General features: G+C 38.6%; 1 protein-coding gene across 1 annotated transcript in view; it reads right to left on the bottom strand.

The window, feature by feature from the left end:
- st6galnac3 (ST6 (alpha-N-acetyl-neuraminyl-2,3-beta-galactosyl-1,3)-N-acetylgalactosaminide alpha-2,6-sialyltransferase 3) overlaps positions 1–22348 on the bottom strand; it is an 83498-nt gene that overhangs the window by 48191 nt on the left and 12959 nt on the right. Inside the window, exon 2 of the mRNA XM_052612910.1 lies at positions 13648–13842. Within this exon, the coding sequence (XP_052468870.1) occupies positions 13648–13716 (69 nt within the window). The 5' untranslated portion in view covers positions 13717–13842. The remainder of the gene's footprint in view (positions 1–13647; positions 13843–22348) is intronic.

Genomic DNA, 22348 nt, shown 5'->3' on the forward strand with positions numbered 1-22348 from the left:
CTAAAGTTTCTTTCATTGAAAACTCTGCTCCTGTTTGCATTGGCCTCCATCAAGAGGGTAGGGGACCTGCATGCATTTTCGGTCGACGATTGGTGCCTAGAGTTCAGGCCGGCTGACTCCCAGGTAATCCTGAGGCCCCGGCCTGGCTACGTGCCCAAAGTTCCCACTACACCCTTCAAAGACCAAGTGGTGAACCTGCAAGCGCTGCCCCTGGAGGAGGCAGACCCAGCCCTGGCTTTGCTTTGTCCCGTCCGAGCATTAAGGTGCTACGTAGACCGTACGCAAAGCTTCAGGACCTCAGACCAGCTCTTTGTATGTTACGGAGGCCGGAAGAAGGGGAATGCCGTCTCTAAGCAGAGGATGGCCCACTGGATTGTGGATGCCATAACCCTGGCTTATCAGGCTCAGGATGTGCCCTGCCCGTTCAGGTTGTGAGCTCACTCAACTAGAAGTGTTGCATCCTCCTGGGCCCTGGTTCGTGGCACCTCACTGACAGATATTTGTAGAGCTGCGGGCTTGGCGACCCCTAACACGTTCCCTAGGTTCTATAGCCTTTGTGTAGAGCCGGTATCCTCCTGTGTTCTCACCTCAAACGGGTAGTGGCACTGAGAGGCCCTGGTTAGTGTCGGCTTGCTAAAACTGCTCCAGAGTGTCCGTACTATAGACCCTGTTGAGATCCTCCATCATCCTAGGCAGCTGGCCGTGGCGGAACGTCCGGCGCCAGGCCTTCATGATGAATCCGTGAGAACCATGGAAGGCTGGGTTCCATATTGAGACCTAAGTGGTACTCATATGTGTATAGTCCACGGTATAGCCTTAGAGCCTGTGTTTCCCTGGCAGACTTCTGCCTTCCCAAGAGGGTTTTAAGCAACTCAAATTTCCCCATATACACCTAAACGGATGCTATATGTGCATTTGCTCCCGAGACCTCCTTCGGAAAGGATGGGGCTTCCGCAGTGTCCCTGTTCCAAGCGAACGGGTACGTTTTTCCAGTGTTATCCAATCTCACCCAGTGAGGTAGTGCTTTGACAATGGTGAGTGGAACTACTTGTTCCGAGCCCCGGCCTACACCTAATAGGGGCGCAGGCAGCTCACACAGGGCACTGGAAGGGGCAGAACCCATGGCGCTTTGGTAGGGATCCCATGTGGCGTCGAGAGTGACCGACTGAAAGGGAACGTCTCGGTTACGTATGGTAACCCTCGTTCCCTGAAGGAGGGAACGGAGACGCCCCGTCCCGTCGCCATGGTTGCTGTACCGCCGCTAAGCTGCCGGGTCCCCAGCTCGGCTCCTCAGCGAAAAACTGGTATGCATTGCCTCATTGTTCAGGCCCCTTATCTTCTTGATAAATCACACTATGTTTCCTCACTGCATGTGTTTTATTTTGAAAAGTATTGTCTCCGTTGTAGGTCTTAAAGGGGTCATATGAATTTGTCATATGAATATTATTTTGTGTATTTTGTATAATGAAATGTGTTTATGCGGTTTAAGGTAAAGAAAAAATAAATACACATTTTCTTCTACATACTGCACATTATTGTTTGTCCTCTATGTCCCGCCTTTCTGAAATGTATATTTTCGCTTTCGCCACGAAACGCAGCGTCTCTATAACTTGGCAGCGGCAACAATACTAAAGTGAGTATCATTTGGACGGTGCTATGCAAAACTTCCACACAGCGACTTAGATATGTGGGGGACTGTTTAAACGAATCGATTTAGGAGGGCATGGATGAGTATTAACTTTTATAAAGAATATCTGTTGGGTTTGAGACTAATATTTGCAACTTCAGGGATCTTATCTATTCATGAACAGCTTGTAATACTCCAAAGAGAAAGGAAAACTTGAAATCGCATCATATGACGCCTTTAATTTCTTACTTTTCACACAAATAAAGTATAAACTCACCAGTCTGAAGGATAACTTTGCTCCAGCCATAACTTTATTTGAATTAAAATAATAAACTAAGTAATAAATAAATGAAATGTAACACATTAGTATGCATATTACAATAATTGTTTAGTTTTATAAGTTTATTAGTACTCCCTTATAACAACCCCATAACCTAAACTTAACCACCTTACTAACAATTAATATGCAGCAAAGTAGTAGTTTACTAAGGCAAAGGTCATAGTTAATAGTTAGTTATCAGTGAGAATTGGTCCCCATTAAAACTACAACAGGTATTTGAATTTATTCTACCTCATTTCCATTTTAATCCTATTTCTTTAAATTCAGTGTGATTTACAAATTTGCATCCTGTTTGCTACCTCATTTGAAAATCAGTTTAAAATCTACTAGTTACCTGCATTGAATATAATAGTGCACCACATCCAGATCTAATCCCTCCAGCATGAAAACATTTAGGGGACATTGAGGGAAATTTCAGAGCATCTGTGGGACTCTTGCTTGTCCTTCTATAAAGACCCAGTTTGTCTAAACTTGCTGCTGGACTTTTACAACTTACACAATCTACAAATATCGATTGAATGGTTGGACCAGGAACACACTGTCATTGGTAGTCATTAAACCGTTCAAGAACATCTGGCCTGTGCCTGGGTTTCATATGCCAATCTGGGCAGAATAACAAAAAATACATGCACAGACGAAAAAACACACAAGGCAAATAAATAAAGTGTTTTGATGTATAATGGATGAAATGAAATTCACTGCTACAATATCATATATTTACATTTACAACAGTAAGTATATTGTATAGCAACACTGAAATATTAAGCAGTGGGTTATCATGTAAAATACAAGGTTATTGTATGAGCACCAAATAAAATATTATGCTTAAAATATCTACAGTAAAGCCTCCACTAAAAATGCAGAAGAAAACTATGCCCGTTACAGGAGTTTTTTTTGACATTCATAAGTTCAGTTATAGATAACTGAATACCTTTATGGATAATGTTTATGCTATCGGTTCAGAGGTCTGTTTTATGACTGGGCTTCATGTATTATCACTTTTGATGTAAAGCCCCATGCAGAGTTCAGCACCTCTGGATATGTTAAATCAGACTGAAAACAAGGTCATAAAGAGAGAGAGAGAGAGAGAGAGAGACCAAATGCAAATAGCAATGACTAAATGTGATCCAAAGCAGACCAGCGCTTTTATCATAAAAATAGTACATCTGATTAAAGACAAAAGCATGTTTGTCCTAGATTTTACAGTTCCACTTTGGAGACGGGATGTATTTTGTAGTTTATTGTACAATGGAAATTAATTCACTTAAAATTAGTGATTAGACTTTATGTGGGACTCTTTTTCTTGATGTAGTTTAAAGCAATACTTAAAATAAAAAATAAATAAAATAAAAAATAAAAAAAATAATAAATAAAATAAAAAAAATAAAATAATAATAATAATAATATTTTATATATATATATATATATATATATATATATATATATATATATATATATATATATATATACACACACACACACACACAAACAGTATATGCTGAAACTTTACTAACACTTAGGTTACCCGAGATGTTTCTTCATTCGTATAGATTTGGAGAAATTTAGCATTACATCACTTGTTCAGCAGTAGATTCACTGCTGTGAATGGGTGCTGTCAGAATGGTTTGGGAAGCAAAAAGTAATATATTTGTAATAAACAAAACCCTAAAGACATTTTTAAAAGGGTCAAATGATGCTATTTTCAAAGCTCATCATTTTGTGTATTGGGTGTAACAGAATATGTTAGCATGCTTTAATGTTCAAATGTTCATGTACTGTTCATTATTGCAGATCCTCTATGCACAGTCTTTCTAAAATGTGTGGATTTCTACAAAGCCCCTCCTTCGAGTGCAGTGCGCTCTGATTGGCCACATGACCCAGTGCATTGTTATTGGCCGAACATCTCAAGCATGTGTCGGAAATGTAATGCCCCTTACCAAAATCATGAGCTTTGGCTTTCAAAGCAATTATAAGACGGTTAATAATGTCATCAGTTTTACTATATCATAACGGGCGCATACTTCTTCAGCTCTACTTGAGTGACCAGTGTGAAGCAGAACATGTAATGAATTATGTATTTTTGCCGCCAGTTATTCAGAGAACAGAGGATACTACGTTTCTTAACCACTGACTCCTAATTGCATCCAGTATTGCTTTCAGAAGGCCAAAAAAAAGTGCTTTTGCTTTCGCATAGAAATACATGTGTCTCCACGGCATAGCGGCAATAACGCCTTCTTTTTACGTAATCCATTTGGGTGGTATTATGCAAATATTTCCACATATAGTGAGGTAGATATGTGAGGGAAAATCCAAGGCATTTTCAGCTGGTCTGGATCAGTCTTCTCCTTTAGATAGGAAAAAAAAAAATTGTGTTAGACTTCGAGCTATTTTCTAAGCGTATATGTTGGCCGATTTTTATTTGAGAGGACAACAGGAGATTGACTTTTACACTGGAGAAAAAGCCGTTGTTGAGCAAGTGATGTAGCGCTAAATTTCTCACAAACTCCCCTAATAAACAAACAAATTCACTTACACCTTGGATGGCCAGAGGGTGAATAAAATTTCACCTAATTTACATTTTTGTGCAAACTATTTCTTAAGGGAATATCTCTTGGCTAAAGTTTAAAAATCTTAGCATTACAGAAATCTCCTTGTTCATGACATCAAATAAATGATCAATTAGATCTTAAAAGTAATGATATTAGATCACCTAAAAAGTATCATCTAAGCATTGCAGTTGTGTCATTTGTTATGAGTGACTCATTACCTTTCGCAAGTACCCAGCACTGCTGGAAGACATAAACAAATGGTTGGCATTGTAGGATCCTAATAAGTTAGGGATGGATAAACAAACACACATGATACACTAAGAGAATGAATAATAGGCACGTCTTAAAAGCACATATTTTACAACTCTGAACCCCTATTTGAATTAAATTTATACTTGTTTGTTTTTGTTCAGAAAAAAATGCCATGTGGAATGGTAATTACTACACTATTTAGTTCTCTGACAGTGCTTATACAATTCTTTATTAGATAAAAAGAAAGAGAGAGATGAGAGACAGAGAATTCAGTTTTCATTTAGTATTCAAACCAGAGATGGAATACAATACTTCAGACCACTGCAAGCCAATATAAATTGAACTCTTCAAGCATTTATATACACTCAGCAGCCTAACTCCAGTGAACAGAATAAAACCAAAAATTAGGCTTGTCCTGGTTCACCTGCCAAAACAAAGAAGGTCTCTGTGACTCGATGCAGAAAAGATTTAGCTTTAGGACTGCTGAAAAATAAATAAATACATTTTTACCATAATCTCTATTTGCTAGGAATTAAAAGCATCAATAATATTTGCCATAAACAAGAGGAAATAAATGAAAAACTATGACAAATTGGCCCATTTCTAGCTGAGAATGTAACTTTTGCTAATTTAGGTGGGGTCCATATGGTGAAACGTTAATTGTGCTTTCAAGTTCAATTTAACTCCAGTTTTATTTGACGCTAAAGTGAAATTTAATAGGATTAATCCATTATATATCAAGATTAAACTGTTTGTATTAAAGCAATTCAAAGTAATGTGGATCGGATTAATGTAATGAGTATTTTTGGGGTGTTTTACTCCTTTATTTTTTTTATCCTTTAAACTTTCTCTGCTGGTAAATAAAATAAACCTCAGATTTTCTTACCATTTTATATCTACACGAATAGAATAGGGTTGGTATTATAACTAAAGTATATCCTTCAACAAAGTGTCAAAACAAGGCCGTCCAAATAGCATGGAAGACGATGTAAACACACACAATAAATAATACAGCATAAAGTTATACTATGTGATATCATACTTGTCAATAAATCATAATTATAATCTTCAGAATTACACACAACCATGACATTCATTAAGATTCTTAAGAACTTTTCTATAAATTATTCTTTGAAAATAGCATCTATATTTGCATTTTGTGCCAAACAGGCAGCCTCCACAGGAGTCTCTTCCACTACTTCATTTTAGACCAAAAAAAAAAAAAAGTGATCTTAATATGCATGTGTGAAGGTAATATTATGCACCAAAGGTTGGATAAAACGTCCTCTGTCGACAGATCCCGGTTTTTAAGTGTATAGCACTATGCCCTTGGCTCGGCTATCAGCCTAAACATCGCTCACTCTTAAAGGGCAAGTCACACATTTCTGTCAAAATAAATGTCAGAGGAGGCACATTTATGGTCTCTGATAAGATTTAGTCATGTTGAAACATAATCCTGTGCTGATAATATACACTAATGACATAATCAAATACCCCTAGTACTTTTAACAAGGACAAAAATAGATTAGAAAGGGACAAAAAAAAAAAGAAAAGAAAATATGCAATGTCAATAAAACCAAAAAACAGCCTCAATACAGATTAGACTATAATGCATTTGAAATGGCATACATGATGCCTGCGTAGGGGACTACAAAGGGAGAACAATCACGTCTGATCCGATACGAACAAAAAAAAAAAAAGAAAAGAAAGAAATGCTTCAAAGGGCACTTTGAAATGAAAGTTTTTGTAGAGTTCAACTGAAGTACACTGTGATAACTTCTCTGTCTGGTTCATTTCTTCGTAAATCTGTACAGGGTTTGTCAAGAATTGTGTAAACCAAACAATCTTCACATGAAAAATATGCTTTGATTGAGTAAACAAAAAGCAGTGGGAAAAAACAACTTCATCTCAGTAGCTCAATTAAACAACAACAACAATAATGATAATAAAAATAAAAGTAAATTTGCTTTTGCTTTTGGAACTGGTTATTGCTGTTAAAAGGTTTAGATTTAGAATCTTGCTCATAATCATGCATAATTTATTGTTATTGCAATAATTTACAACAATGTCACTGTAAAATAATGTGCTATCAAAAAGAAACAAACTAGCATTTACATTTTTTAATAATTGAATATAAAGTTTTGTGTACTATATCCTGTTTAACTACTAAATAAAATTCACGATCTCAACAAATTAGAATATTATGCTAATCAGGTAATCAACTCAAAACACTTCAAACCTTCAAAATGGTCTCTGACAATCATTGACACACTTCACAAGGAGTGTAAGTCACAAAAAAAAAAAAATTTGCCAAAAAAGATGGCTGTTCACAGAGTGCTGTATCCAAGCATGTTAACAGAAAGTTGAGTGGAACGAAAAAGTGTGGATAAAAAAAAGATGCAAAACCAACCGAGAGAACCACAGCCGTATGAGGACTGTCAAGCAAACTGGATTCAAGAATTTTAAAGAACTTCACAAGGAATGCTCTGAGGCTGGGGTCAAGGCATCAAGAGCCGCCACACACAGAAGTGTCAAGGAATTTGGCTACAGTTTCCAGAAAGCCAACAGTTCACTTAATATTTTAATTTATTGGTTTTATGAAGTTTTCTAATTTGTTGAGACTGTGAATTGCTGGGTTTTTGTTAAATGTGAGCCAAAATCATCACAATTAAAAAAACCAAAGACTTAAACTACTTCAGTCTGTGTGTGTTGAATTTATTTAATACGATTTTCACAATTTGAGTTGAATTACTGAAATAAATTAACTTGTCCTCGACATTCTAATTTATTGAGAAGCACCTGTATAACAAAATATCAAAGTGGTAATTTATTAGGTAAACAATTAAATAGGTTTTCATAAAGTTTACTGATTTAAAAGCATTTTATTTTGGTTTGCATTCTAAAAAAGTTGTCAATAGAGTCAATATATAAAAACTTGTATTAATTATATTAATCCACTCACTGCATCTCAAATAACATCACATATGAATTTATTAATATAATCGCATTATTTATTATATATTTATTTTTTACTTTGTATGGCACTTTGTAAACTATTATGAATAATGTGTACAATTTCAAAGTGTTAGCTTATCTACACCATAATTATGTAAAATGCATTTTTACCTAAATAAACTGATGAGTCAACAACAGTTTTCAACCAGATGAAATAGTTTAATCAAATAATTGTTATTTTAATTGCACAACGCTTACTTCAGACTTTAACATTTAAATCCAAAAGTATCTTAATTTTAGAATGTGGAAGAACAATCCTGAAAAAAAAATCTTTTCATTTTATTTATTTATTTTATTTTTTCTGAAAATGTATCGTCCAACTGTCCCCTGTTACAGTCAGCCTGGTTTTTCCCCAAAGTAAGTTCATCATTCACATGGAAAGCACGCAAGAATGTGTAAGAATGATAATTTAGGAGTTACTGATAGCTTACACAGCAACCTTTCTGAAAGCACACAACCTGATATGTCACCTGACAGAAGGCCACAACCTTAACCTTTCTGACCTCATGAAACACCATGAATGATTCATGGGACACACAACAGGAATTTTGCTGACACGTGGCCTTACATTACCTGCAGACAGGAAAGAGATATATTGATGTTGAACATTTTTCTAAGAGCTAAAATTCTTCGCTCACTCCCCTGCGGCTTTATAAGACGCTCTGAAGTCTGGGTTGCTTTTAGAACACTGATTGTGTTGTTTATGTGGTTGATGGGCCATTGTGGACTGGGTCCCTGTTGAGCCAGATCAGTTACTTGTGATTCATGCGTTTCTAAGGGCTAGAAAAGCAATGAAATGCAAACTGATATAGGCCTAGTTGGGCTCTGGGAAGCTGTGCAGACAGTTTGGATGTTAGAATACGGCAATGTTCATGGCACTGCTATTGTGTAAGAAAATGAATGATACACCACATTAGTCCAACAGCCCAGAGAAAATAAGACAACATTTTTTCATTAAAACTGAGATGAGAAAAACAAGAAGAATACGACTTCACTTTGTCAAACTACAACAGCACAGCACAAGCATGTAAACAACTGTGCTTTATTTCTTTGGATGTAGATGGATACCAATAAAGTTTAGAGAGAAAAAAACTATTTTTAGTCTTAGACAGCTAGATTTGTTTGCTTTTTGATATATTGTATTTTTTGTTATTGGATTTATGTTTATAAGCTACTGAAAATGTACTTTTACTAAACACTTTTGGAGGGCCAAAATCATTGACATAGTTTAGTTAGCGCTTGTCCAATTGCATTTTTTGATTGTGCCAGTGTCTATTTTTGTGCATACAACTTGGATTAACTACAACAGGTACAATATTATTTTCTCCTCTAAATGTGGAGGAGCAGCGGCTCTACTCTGAGCTCTTCCCCAGTGGCTGAGCTCCTTACCCTATCTCAAAGGAAGCGCACAGCCACCCTACAGAGAAAGCTAATTTCAGCCCCCTGTCTCCGGGATCTTGTCCTTTCGGTCATGACCCACAGCATAGGTGAGAGTAGGAATGTAGGCCTACCGGTAAATCAAGAGCTTCGCCTTGCAGCGCAGCTCCTTCTTTACCACGACAGACAGGTACATCGATCTCATCTCTGCAGAAGCTGCATCTATCCACCTGTCAATCTCCCCCTCAATCCTTTCCTCACTCGTGAACAAGACCCCAAGATACTTGAACTCCTCCACCTGAGGCAGGAGCTCTCCACCAACCTGAAGGGGATATGTCACCCTTTTCTGGCTGAGAACCATGGCCCCGGATTTGGAAGTGCTGATTCTCATCCCAGCCACTTAACACTCGGCTGCAAACCGTCCCAGCACATGCTGAAGGTCCTGGCCTGATGAAGCCAACACGACAACATCTTCTGCAAACAGCAGCAAAGAAATCATGCTGTCCCCTGAACGGTCACCCTCCAGCCCCTGGCTGCGCCTAGAAATACTGTCCATTAAAATAATGAACAGGACCGGTGATAAAGGGCAGCCCTGCCGGAGTCCAACATGTACCGGGAACAAGTCTGACTTACTGCCGGCAATGCAAAACAAGCTCCTGCTTCACTCATACAGGGACCGGACAGCCCATATTCGAATGCCTTATCCAAATCCACAAAACACATGTGGATTGGTTGGGCAACCTCCCATGAACCCTCCAGGACCCCGGTGAGGGTATAAAGCTCGTCCAGTGTTCCACGACGAGACGAAAACAGCATTGTTCCTCCTGAATCCAAGTTTCGACTATTAGCAAATATATATCAGAATAATATCAGAAGATATGTTGAACTTACTGAAATCTATCATGTCTCATTTAATCACTCAATCAGTATTTAAACCAGACCCACAAAACTGTATGTCGTGTAATGCTACACATACCTCTGGAAAGCCCCTCATTGTCCTTGCTAGTCTAGTACAAAAAGTAAATAGTAAAAAAAAAACATTTACATTGTTTTAAGCCCTTATAGTTCACATCTCTTAATGTTGTACACCTGTGTCTTGTTTAGCTCTCATTAGCCTGTGTATATGCCCTCAGTTTCTTCAGTTCTTTGACAGGTATTGTCTTTACCTTATAAAGCTTTAACGTTTAATGTGCTTTGGATTATCATCTTTGTTTTTGGTCATCCAGGATGATTCAGGATGATCCAGATCACCATCGCTGGTTCCATCCAGCTCTTCGGTTCCTTCCCTTCAAAGATTCAGTAAAATGTCCACTTTAGACATTCTACTGACAATAAGTAACTTTGTAGCTACATGTCAACTACATATCAGCTAAACCTCAGTAATTTGCAACTACATGTCTACTAACTCTCGGAGTAGACTGTTAGGGTAGATTTAGGGTTAGTGTTGGGGTAGGTTTAGGCTTAGTATAAGTTGACAATAAGTTGACAAAGAAAGTGTTAGAAGATATTAAGCAGACAGTCTACTAATACTCTACTAACTGCTAGTTGACATGTAGTTGCAAAGTTACTTACTGCTAGTAGAATGTCTAAAGTGGACTATCAAAATAAAGTGTTACCGATTATTTTTTTTTAAATATCTTTGTTTCCTATATATATATATATATATATATATATATATATATATATATATACATACATATACAACACACAAAAAGTTAACAAAGTGCTTATTCTTTAACAAAATATACATTTTCATCTTTATGGTAGAAGATACAATACTGTACAAATACAATCTTGAAGATACAGTACAATCTTCATATTTACAGTAATGGTAGTCACCTTAAAAATGGTTTTCACCTTACAACCCTTAGTTACAGCAAAGGCTGTCACATAATTAGTTTCAAATAATAAATGAACCATGAACCAAGAGAGGCAGAACCATGAACCAAGAGAGGCCTCTCTTGAACCAAGAGAGGCAGTTAACACTAATTTTAACTGAAATGTTATGTTCAGTTAAAATTAGTGTTAACTGCCTCTCTTGGTTCATTGTTGACTTGAAGTATGTTTTTATCAGCTTACTAGTTTTATTATTTGAAACTAATTATGTTAACTCAAGGAATTTAATGTAGAAGAGCTAAATAAATAATGTCAACTAAATGTAATGATATTTATTTATATAAATTTGAGACAAGCCTTGTCAAAATACCCACACTTGCAGTTTTTGCACTTGACTATTTGACTACTTCTATGACGTATTTACAGTATTTGGCAGTGTTGCTTTTTTCCCTGCCTTGGTTTCATTGAACAAAGTCAGAAATGGTAACCTGATTTACCCACCCAATCTTAGTGTATGGCAGAAGTTCAGAGCAAACTGCTGACAAAAACATCAGCAGAAAGATTCAGAAAGAGACATTCATCTTGCTATGAACTGACAGACAGAGACACTGATCTGACAGGTCAGCCTGCTCTACTGTGAATGTGAGGCCCCTAACAACAACACCCACACTTCATCATTTCAGACAAGAACATGTTTCTAAGTTATATATGTGAGTATAAAACAAACAAAAAAAAAAAATACAGGTGAGCTACAGTAGTAAAAAATGTAAGCTAACTATAAAAAAAAAAAAAAAAAAAAAAAAAAAACATTTTAAAGACTGTCAGGGTTTAATAGTTTTCAAAATGATTTCAAAGAGGAGTAAAGTTGAAAAGAAAGGGTACATTTCAATGAGAAGAAAAGGTAAGTTTTATTTAGTGCAGTCAAGGCTTTAAAAAACTAATCTATAATAAAGCCTGTTTCACTAAGATTTGATTTACTGAGGCATTTCAAAATTGCCTTCTGGCAATCTGCAAAGTCAGAGGTGTTTACTGTGGAATTACAGGGGTGTAGATTCTGAGAAGCTTTAGTTATTATTAATTCTTCCATTCTGGATTTATATGGTCTAAAACAAATAGTTTTTGGTCAGGAGACTTTTGTGACTTTAAAAGACTCAATTATTTGGAGGTTAGAGAGGCTGCCCAGCAACTAACAGATCTTTTGTTCAGACATGACTGCACTTTTAACCTTGACAAAGGTATTCAACATATAGTAGCTTCAGTATTAGGATTGTCTCTTCCCCTGTATTTGTGCATAAAGCAGGATGAAAGCACAAACAGCAAAATTAGTCTAACCTTCCTGACCCATCTCAACCATACTAAATTGCATTTAAAAAGTTGAATGCTTCTAAGAGATCAGATTGAATCAATAAATCCAATAAATTTTTCTCTTTAATTTCTTTAGTAATTTTTCATTGTTCCATTGTTAGTAAGAGAACACGCAAACCTCTCTGCACTAATTGAGGCAATAAATCACCTGAACCATTAAAGCAACATGAACCTGGCAGTTAAGATTCAAAGCCTCATCTGTGTGAAGGGAAAACGCTCCAATGACCTTGAATATGAGAGAAAAGACTTGCAAAAACTTCACTTAAACATTTGGACTGCAGCTTCTTTCATCATCCACACATCCTTGACAACATCTTGAGGCAAAATAGGCTACAACTATTGTTAATATACTCATACATATTTATGCTTGTAGAATTCAGCCTTAACAACAAACTCATTAGCACCCAGAAAGAAAAAAAAAGAGTTTTTATTATTTATTTATTTTCTGAAAACTCTTTTTAAGTGGAAAAATGCTTACTGAGTACTTTGATCACTACATATAAAACTCTTGTGTGAGAAAGTCATAACCTGCAAACCTTACAAAGTATATTCAGAATGATATGAGTGGCCATAGAAGAACTGGACCTTTGGTGCAAATAAATTATGTGGTCCATTATGAAACAAAAATATATTGTAGTATATTGGAAAATCATGTAATATATTAGGCATATATTCTTATATATATTTATTTTTTCCAATATATTGCAATATATTGAAAGCGGCAATCAATTTTATATTTTGCAATATATTATATAATATATGTATCATCAATGTATTATTAAATGTATTCAAATATATAAAATATTAGAAAATAAAAAGGGAAAATAATATATTACAATATATCACAATATATTTTAAGAAATATATTGGTAAATATATTTTCCTTTCGTAAGGGGTGTACTACAATATTATTTATAAAAATGTGATAGCAAGTAAACCTTCCAACTAAAAAAAACATACATGCAACTTAATTAAATTAAACTTTCCAGATTCCATTGCTTAAGGAAAAACTGAAAAACAGGAAGCAATTCAGCAGTGTAAAACATTATTACACACACCTTTGACTGCATAAAACTGATACTGATAATGTGACAAATATGAAATATTTACTGGAGAAAAAAATGACTGAAAACATGCTTTTCAATGAATTCACATCCACAGTGATTGTTCAATTGATTGTGAAATCACATTTTTCTCTTTGACTGAAAATCCACCTGTTTGTATCTTTTTAAATATAATGCAGCTCATACGAGCCACTGAATGTTTTAATTGTGTTCTAGTCTCACCTCCTGGTTGGGGATGCTGAGGTAGCCACGGTGGGGTTTGAAGGCTTTGTGCGGCGAGTGAGAGAACATCCAGTTCCTACTGAAGCACTGGCCAAATACAGGGTGCAGCAGGAAGTAGGGTTTCTCTGAGAAATTAATCACCACCAAAAACAGAGACACCACCACGATCAAACTGGTCACTATCACTGACAACTTCTGTGAGAAGGGAAAGAAGAACAGAAAACATGGCATCATTGAGCTTTTCTGATTTATGTGCAAAATGTGGCAATGAAACATTAAGACAAAATAGTTGTGGTCACAGTCAAAAAGATGCCTGTTTATTTTTTATTATTATTGTTGTTATTAATTTTTTATTTTTTTTTTACAAATGCTTAGTTAAACGAGTAGCCTAAACCCTCAGGAGGTCAAATTTACGGTGTTCGGTTTACTTAGTTTTGTCATGGCCATGACATAATAACTCGTGGGTTCTCATTAACTCATAATAACGTGATAATATGTCGTGGCCTCGAGATGCTATGTTGAGGGAACAACATCAATTTCTCGTGGCCACGACTTCTTATGTTGAGGGAACGACATGTTTTTCTTGTGGCCACGAGTTTAATGCGTAAACAAACCTGCGTGACCATAGCAACCTGGGATTAGCAGAGATGGATTCATTCATATTTTATTTTGAATTACGAAATTATTATACTATTTATACATAGAAAATTGATTTTGACATAGACATTTTATGTTAATGTCGAGCATTTACAGTACGCTATTATTTACAAAAGTATTCAGAATGTTAAGTCAAGATATCTAAATTGCAGCAAAAAAAAAAAAATATATATATATAAAAAAGACTATAAAAGACTATAAAAAGGCTGCCAGAGTTGTACATGTGGCTCATCACTTGCCATGGATCAGGGTCAGGTTGTTTGGTGTTAAGGGAACAAGGAATAGAAGCTTGTGTTAAGGTACCTTTTGTTGTTGTGTCTATGATTCAACAAAGAGACTTGTTCATATTGTTTTCTTTCTTTCTTTCTTTATTTGTTTTGTTTTGCTGTGGGATCTACACTATGAGCACAATAAATTCACTTCCACTGGAATTTCCTCTCGCCGTGGTCTTATTATGCCTCCGATCGTGAGTGCCATCCCTAACAACAACTCAGAGAAACATTACTTGAAACATGCCCATCTTGATTAGACTGAATGCATACAGTTCATGGACAATTACTTATAGTGTTCCAGATATTCTATATGAGACATGAAATATAATGTAATATACAAATCAGATTCCAAAAAAGTTGGGACACTGTACAAATTGTGAGGAAAAAGGGAATGGAATAATTTACAAATCCCATAAACTTATATTTTATTCACGATGGAATATAGATAACATATCAAATGTTGAAAGTGATCAATTTTTAAATGTCTTGCCAAATATTGGCTCATTTTGGATTTCATGAGAGCTACACATTCCAAAAAAGATGGGACAGGTAGCAATAGAGGCTGTAAAAGTTAAATGTACATATAAGGAACACCTGGAGGACCAATTTGCAACTTATTAGGTAAATTGGCAACATGATTGGGTATAAAAAGAGCCTTTCAGAGTGGCAATGTCTCTCAGAAGTCAAGATGGGCAGAGGATCACCAATTCTATAAAATTAGTGGAGCAATATCAGAAAGGAGTTTCTCAAAGAAAAATTGCAAAGAGTTTGAAGTTATCATCATCAGGGCCGGCGCTCCGCACACGCACATCACGCACTGCGCGTAGGGCACCAAGTGCTTGGGGGGAGCACCAAAAAATATGGGTCGTGAAAAATCATCACAATAGGCAGTGTTGGGTATAGTTACTTTGGAAAGTAGTTAGTTAGGTTACAACGTTACCATCAATTAAAAGTAATCAGTTATGATACAGCGTTACCTATTCATAAAAGTAACGCGTTAGAGTACTCATGCGTTACCAAAAATTAAAAGCCGTTTGCAGCGGCTCACACACGACACACGACAGACACAGCCCCCGGCCCCTTTAAATGCACCTAGAAGTTGTGACTCCCGACAATGAATAATGTCAGTCATCCGACTAAATTAACACTGCAGGATAACAATAACAGGAAAGACAGTCAGCAATCGGCTATTCCACATGGCGTTTTATTTATTTATTATCAAAGAACATATTATTAATCAAAATTCGCACCTACCCAGCCCGGGTAGCCTAGGCTACTGTATATTATGAGCACCACAAGATAACTCCTGATTTTTCTTTAACTTTAAATAATGCAGTTATCAAAGTACAAGTATGCTTACTTGTAAACACAACCTTAAACAGGCTTGCAGATTTAAATCCATTTAGAAATGATGAACAACCAGCCAGCCAATGATCTAACAGAAATTAACAGCTGCCTGTCAAACAAAAATGATAACAAACTGAATTAAATCCTTCACTGCCACACAGGCAAATGACAAATCGCTTAATAGCCGAACTAATTATTATTAAAGTGTCACTCACAGTCACAAGCCTAAATTCACTTTAACACAGTCCTCTTACATTTACTCTTCAAAGTAGCGATTAAAACGTAGCGTTAAATTTGAGGTAGAATTTTTGGCGGTCGACAGAAGCTTTTCACCAAAGCAGAGTGTGCATTTTACCGTTATGTTCTTTTCTTTTTCGTTGACAAATTGAAAATAATGTGCGTACTTCCATAAACCAAACGCTGTCCTCTCTGCTATCTTGCCGGGAGTTCCAAAAAAAAAAAAAACACACACACACACAGGGTCAGGCGCAGGGCACAGACGCATCACAGCCATTGACTTTACGATCACAGAGCTTCGGCTCCGCTGATACTGTACATCCGCAGGTGGCACAGTAGACCTAGGACTACTGTCTGACAAAAAGCAGGCTGCAGTCGGGATTTTCCTTTCCTTAAAATAACGGATTACTTTTTTTTTTTAAAAAAAACGAAGTTACTGATTACTTACGCACGAAACTAACGCGTTAAGTTACAAATTTCAGGAAAAAAGTAATTAGAGTACTCTACAAAGTAACGCGTTACCCACAACACTGACAATAGGCTACTAGTATAAATAACAAATAAAATTTTTCTAAAAGCATGTTAATATACAAAAGCAATACAAAATTAATATAGGCCTAGACCAAATTAGTTGAGAAAAAGGTGAATCTCTGTGCCAGTCTCCCTCTGGTGCCCCCCCTTCCCCACCTCCCAGTGGTCTGTTCAATTATGCCTCAATCAATGTCAAATTTGGCAGACACACAACCTCAGACATGGCCTCGAAAAGGCACCAAGAGTCGGGGGCGGAAAAAAGAAAAAAGAAGAGACAGCGGAATGATGCTCGCACGTCGCTTGCAGGTAAGACAATGTTTTAAATAAAAATGTTAGTTTTAAAAGAACGGCGTTAGGTAATGACATTATTTTTTCAGTAACGCGGTAATCTAACTAATTACTTTTCCCGTCGTTACAACGCCGTTAACGTTACTGAACGTTAAATGCGGTGCGTTACTATGCATTGATTTAATAAACTATGCAATCCGAATGCACCCCTGGCTCACACAGAGAGTGAAGAGGTGGGTTAATGACGAGATAAGCCGTTGTGATTGGCTAAGGCAGAGTCATGTGTTTCATGGTAGCCAATCAGAACCAGTGTTTTTACACACATGCCGGCACACAAGGCTGCCCCAGTGGCGCCAAACACACACACACACACACACACACGCAACAGCTACACAGAGATTCGTAGCAGAGATGGCGAGATGGCGAGTCAGGAGCAATCCGATGAAAAGTTGGCATTTTCAAGGTGAAGATATAAGCACTACTTCAAATTCATTGTGGTCAAAGGCAAGAACGTGCATGTAATGTGTACATGTAATGTGTGACAAGCATCTATAAAGCTAGTGGCCAAAAACACCCTTTCTTACAAAGATAATACTTGAAGTGCATGATAAAACTCTTGCTGTCTGTTGACGTGCAATAAATATTGAAAGTTATGTACCTGTCTGTTCTACTCATTTCAACTCACTTGTGAAAACTAAAAAAAAAAAAAAAAAAAAAGTACAAATTCTCTGACATGTAGAAACTTTTTTTTTTTTTTTTTTACAGAAACGCAAATAGTTACTTTCCCTGGTAACGAGTTACTTTTATTATAGAGTAATTCAGTTACTAACTCAGTTACTTTTTGGAACAAGTAGTGAGTAACTATAACTAATTACTTTTTTAAAGTAACGTTCCCAACACTGCTGATAGCTGATTTTGCAGCTAGGAAATGTAGGCATGTGCCTCTGTAGGGCCTCTGACAACTGATGGTAGGGAAAATGTTTAATATAGTTCTATAGAATAGCAGAATGGTCTCTTTGTAGAGATGTAGTCCCTCTGTTGAGTAATTTCTACTGTGCAGTTATGCATGGTTATTTGCAGTTTAAAATGTGCACTTTAAAATTTATACTTCATAAAATTCATACACTTATACTGTTATTTGCACTAACTGGTTGGTTGGGGAGGGGAGGGGAGGGGGGGCACCACCAAGCATTTGTGCTTAGGGCACCCAAATGGCTAGCGCCGGCCCAGATCATCATCTACAGTGCATAATATCATCCAAAGATTCAGAGAATCTGGAACAATTTCTGTGCTTAAGGGTCAAGGCCGAAAGGCACTGCATCACATACAGGAATGCTACAGTAATGGAAATCACAACATGGGCTCAGGAATACTTCCAGAAAACATTGTCGTTGAACACAATATTACCATTCGCCATTGCCGGCTAAAACTCTATAGGTCAAAAAAGAAGCCATATGTAAACATGATCCAGAAGTGCAGGTGTTTTCTCTGGACCAAGGCTCATTTAAAATGGAATGTGGCAAAATGGAAAACTGTTCAGTATTCAGACGGATCAAAATTCTAAGTTCACAAAGGACAACCAAAGTTGTTATCAGTGCTCAGTTCAGAAGCCTGCATCTCTGATGGTATGGGGACCATATTCCTATCCCTAAACTTGAGCTACTTATATCCTTAGTGCCCAAACATTATAAAAAGAAGAGGGGATGCCACACAGTGGTAAACATGGCGTTGTCCCAACTTTTTTGAGATGTGTTGATGCCATGAAATTTGAAATCAACTTATTTTTCCCTTAAAATTGTAAATTTTCTCAGTTTAAACATTTGATGTCATCTATGTTGCATTCTGAATAAAATATAGAAATTTTAAACTTCCATATCATTGCATTCTGTTTTTATTCACAATTTGTACAGTGTCCCAACTTTTTTGGAATTGGGTTTGTAAACAAGAGTGGAGTCATTTCTCTTTTGAAATAACACGGTCTAAACATCTTATGCAATAAACTATCAAACAATGTAATTTGGAAACCACAAAATCAATATCAAAGTTGTCGTCAGAATGAGAGTCCAAACTGATAAAAACATCACACAAATCCATAAGTAATCCACATGACTAGACAATCAATTAGCTTCTTGTGAAGTGAAAAGCTGTTTATAAGAAACAAATCCATCAAGGCATTTTATTCCATGCCATGCCTTGGTTTTTTTTGGGTTTTTTTTTTTTGCTTGTAGATGGTGCTTGATATATGTGTATTTTTCTCCTGATTCTGACATGATGACTTTTCCACTGGAGAATGCAATATTATAGATAGAGAACACTATCTACACTATCACTATCTATACTACATTGGAAGCAATGTTTTAAAGTTAAAAATGTCTTGATTTACAAATATGAAGCTTTTTCGTCACAAGATGTTAACTGATAGGGAGACATGTGGATCATCTGTGGATTGTTGTGATGTTGTTATCAGCTGTTTGGACTCTCATTTTGACGGCACCCATTCACTGCAGATAATTCATAGGTGAACAAGTGATGTAATACTACATTTCTCCAAATTTGCTCCAATTAAGAAACAAAGTCATCTGCATGACCTGAGGGTGCATACATTTTCCGCAAGTTTTTATTTGTGGTGGAATGATACTTTTAAGGTGCAGTCAAATTAGCAAAATTTTGGGGGCAAAACAGGTCAATTGTGTTTTCATTATTAATATTGTAACAATGTACAGTATAGACAACAGAAAACGCCTCAGTTACGTATGGTAACCATCGTTCCCTCAAGGAGGGAACGGAGACGTTAAGTCAGTGACTGACGATTTGGGATCTGTATAGGAGGTAACGTGGAAATTACACATATGGACTGGCCATAGGGCAGTGCTACATATGGAAGTCAAACAGGTCTACCTGAGCATCCCCCAAGCATCTCCAGTTCAGCTGGACTATCTCGGGGTGCAGTTGCCATTCTCCTGGAAGGGCGGGCTGACTTGAGAGCTCGTCGGCTGCATGATTGAGCTCGTCTGGGATGTGAACACCACAAAGCGACCTCAGATGCTTCTGACTCCAGAGGAGGAGATGGCGGGCGAGTTGCAAAATGTGATGGGAGCGTAGACCGCCCTGGTCATTGATGTACGCAATGTTCGCAGTGTTGTCCGTGCGGACCAGTACGTGCTTGTCACGTAACCTCGGTCTGAATTGGCATAGAGTCAGCCGATGGCAGGGGCATCTGTTGAGACAACAACATGCCTTGACACTTGCACTAGGGGGACCCCTGCACGCAGAAAAGCAAGGCCCAACCAGGGGCTGAAGTTATGGCTGCACAACTGGGTCCCTAAGACTCGGTGCATGATGCGTTGCCATGCCCATGTCGGGACTCGACCGTGAAGCCAAGGCTGAAGTGGTCTCATATTAAGCAATCAGAGCAGCGTGACAGTGGAAGTGAATGCCATATGCCCCAGCAGCCCTGATTCCAGCCAAGATTGCTCTTTTCCCAGTTGACCCAAAGCCCCAACAGGCAGAGGTGGCTGAGTACCACGTCCCTGTGTTCGCATAACTGAGCTCGGGACTGGGCAAAAATGAGCCAGTCATCAAGATAGTTGAGAATGCAAATGCCTCATTCCCTCAGCTGGACGAGGGCTGCTTCCATGACCTTGGTGAAGAAGTGGAGAAATGTCCTGTGTCAAGGGAGAATCGAGGCATGAAAGTACACCTCCTTTAGGTCAATTGCTGTGAACCAATCTCGAAGATGAACGCACTGAAAGACAAGTTTCTGCGTTAACATCCTGAACGGGAGCTAGTGAAGGGCCCAGTACAGAACACGCAGGATTGGCCGTAACCCACCGCTTTTCTTGGGTACAATGATGTAGGGATTATAAAACCCCGACTTCATTTCGGCTTGAGGGACTGGCTCTATCATGTCTTCCACCAGCAGGACAACGATTTCGGCTCGCAAGATTGGAGCATCTTTGTCCAGTACAGAGTTGAACTGCTTGCTTCGGAACTTGGGAGGACTGGTGGACTGAATCGCATAGCCAAGTCTGATGTTTCTCGTGAGCCAGCGAGACAGTCTGGGGAGTGCTAGCAAGGCCAACAGAAATCGAACAAGCAGAACTAACGAAACCACCGATGTACCCGCAGTGGGGCAGTGAGGTGCAGTACAGGGACCCAACCCGGAAGGCACAGCATCCCGGAGTGGGGTATGAGTGCGTGACGCGACTCCTACCTGGCTTCCGTCTGCTTCTGTGCGCTGGAGAACGGTTGGGCGAAGCTCTCCACCGCATCGCCAAAGAGGCCAACCTGGGAGATCGAGCAGTCCAAGAAGCGGTGTTTGTCGGACTCCCTCATATCAGCCAGGGTAAGCCAAAGTTGGTGTTCCCGGACCACCAGAGCAGACATCGTCTGACCCAGAGACCACACAGTGACTTTTGTAGCCCTTAGGGCAAGGTCCATCGCAGTGTGCAGCTCCTGCATCACACCTAGGTCAGAACTACCCTCATGCAACTGCTTTAACACCTTGGCCTGGCAGACCTTCAGGAGGGCCATGGTGTGCAGTGCAGAGGCTGCCTGTCCAGCAGCCTCGTACCTTGGCTGTCAGAGCGGACGAGAACTTACAGGCCCTGGAAGGGAGGCGCGGATTACCCGCCAGACGGCAGCGCTTTGCAGGCACAGCTGCATCGTAATAGAGTGCTCAACTGGGTGGATCTCCACATACCCCTTAGCCGCACCGCCGTCGAGGGTAGTGAGGACAGATGAGGCACTAGATCTGTTTCGGGCAGAAAAAGGTGCCCTCCAGGACCCAGTAAGCTCCTCATGCACTTTCGGTAAAAATGGAACCAGAGGTGGCTGCCGACGATCAGTGTGCAGCACCCCCAAGAACCAATCATCCAGCCTTGAATGTTCGGGAGATGGAGGGGCCTTCCATGGCAACTCGACGCTCTTTGAGGCCCAGGCAAACATAGCAGTCAGCTCTGGATCTGAATCGGGCAACACCACTCTCCCAGGAGGAGGCAACGCAGGTGAATTATCACCTCCAGAGCCTAGATCATCCCCCGATGCAGTGACTGCCATCAGGTCAACTGCTGGTGGGCCGGATGAAGTGCTGGGCCCCGCACTGTCCAAGGCTTCAGCATCCGCATTGCAGTACACCAGAGGGTACAATGCACCAGAGGAGTGAGGGGCCGGTGGAGACTCAACGGGGAAGCCCTCACTCTGACCCTCAGATCACCCTGGCCATGAGCCGAAGGCGACATGATCGCAACATTGCAATGGAGAACATGACTCATCCACGAACGCTGCCTCCACTTGCTCGAAGCCCAGACACGCAGTGCAATGCAGTGCTTCAGAGGGAGCCAAGAAGCGACCACACTCAGAAACGATGT

This window comes from Carassius gibelio, chromosome A2, assembly GCF_023724105.1.
Source record: "Carassius gibelio isolate Cgi1373 ecotype wild population from Czech Republic chromosome A2, carGib1.2-hapl.c, whole genome shotgun sequence".
NCBI lineage: Eukaryota > Metazoa > Chordata > Actinopteri > Cypriniformes > Cyprinidae > Carassius > Carassius gibelio.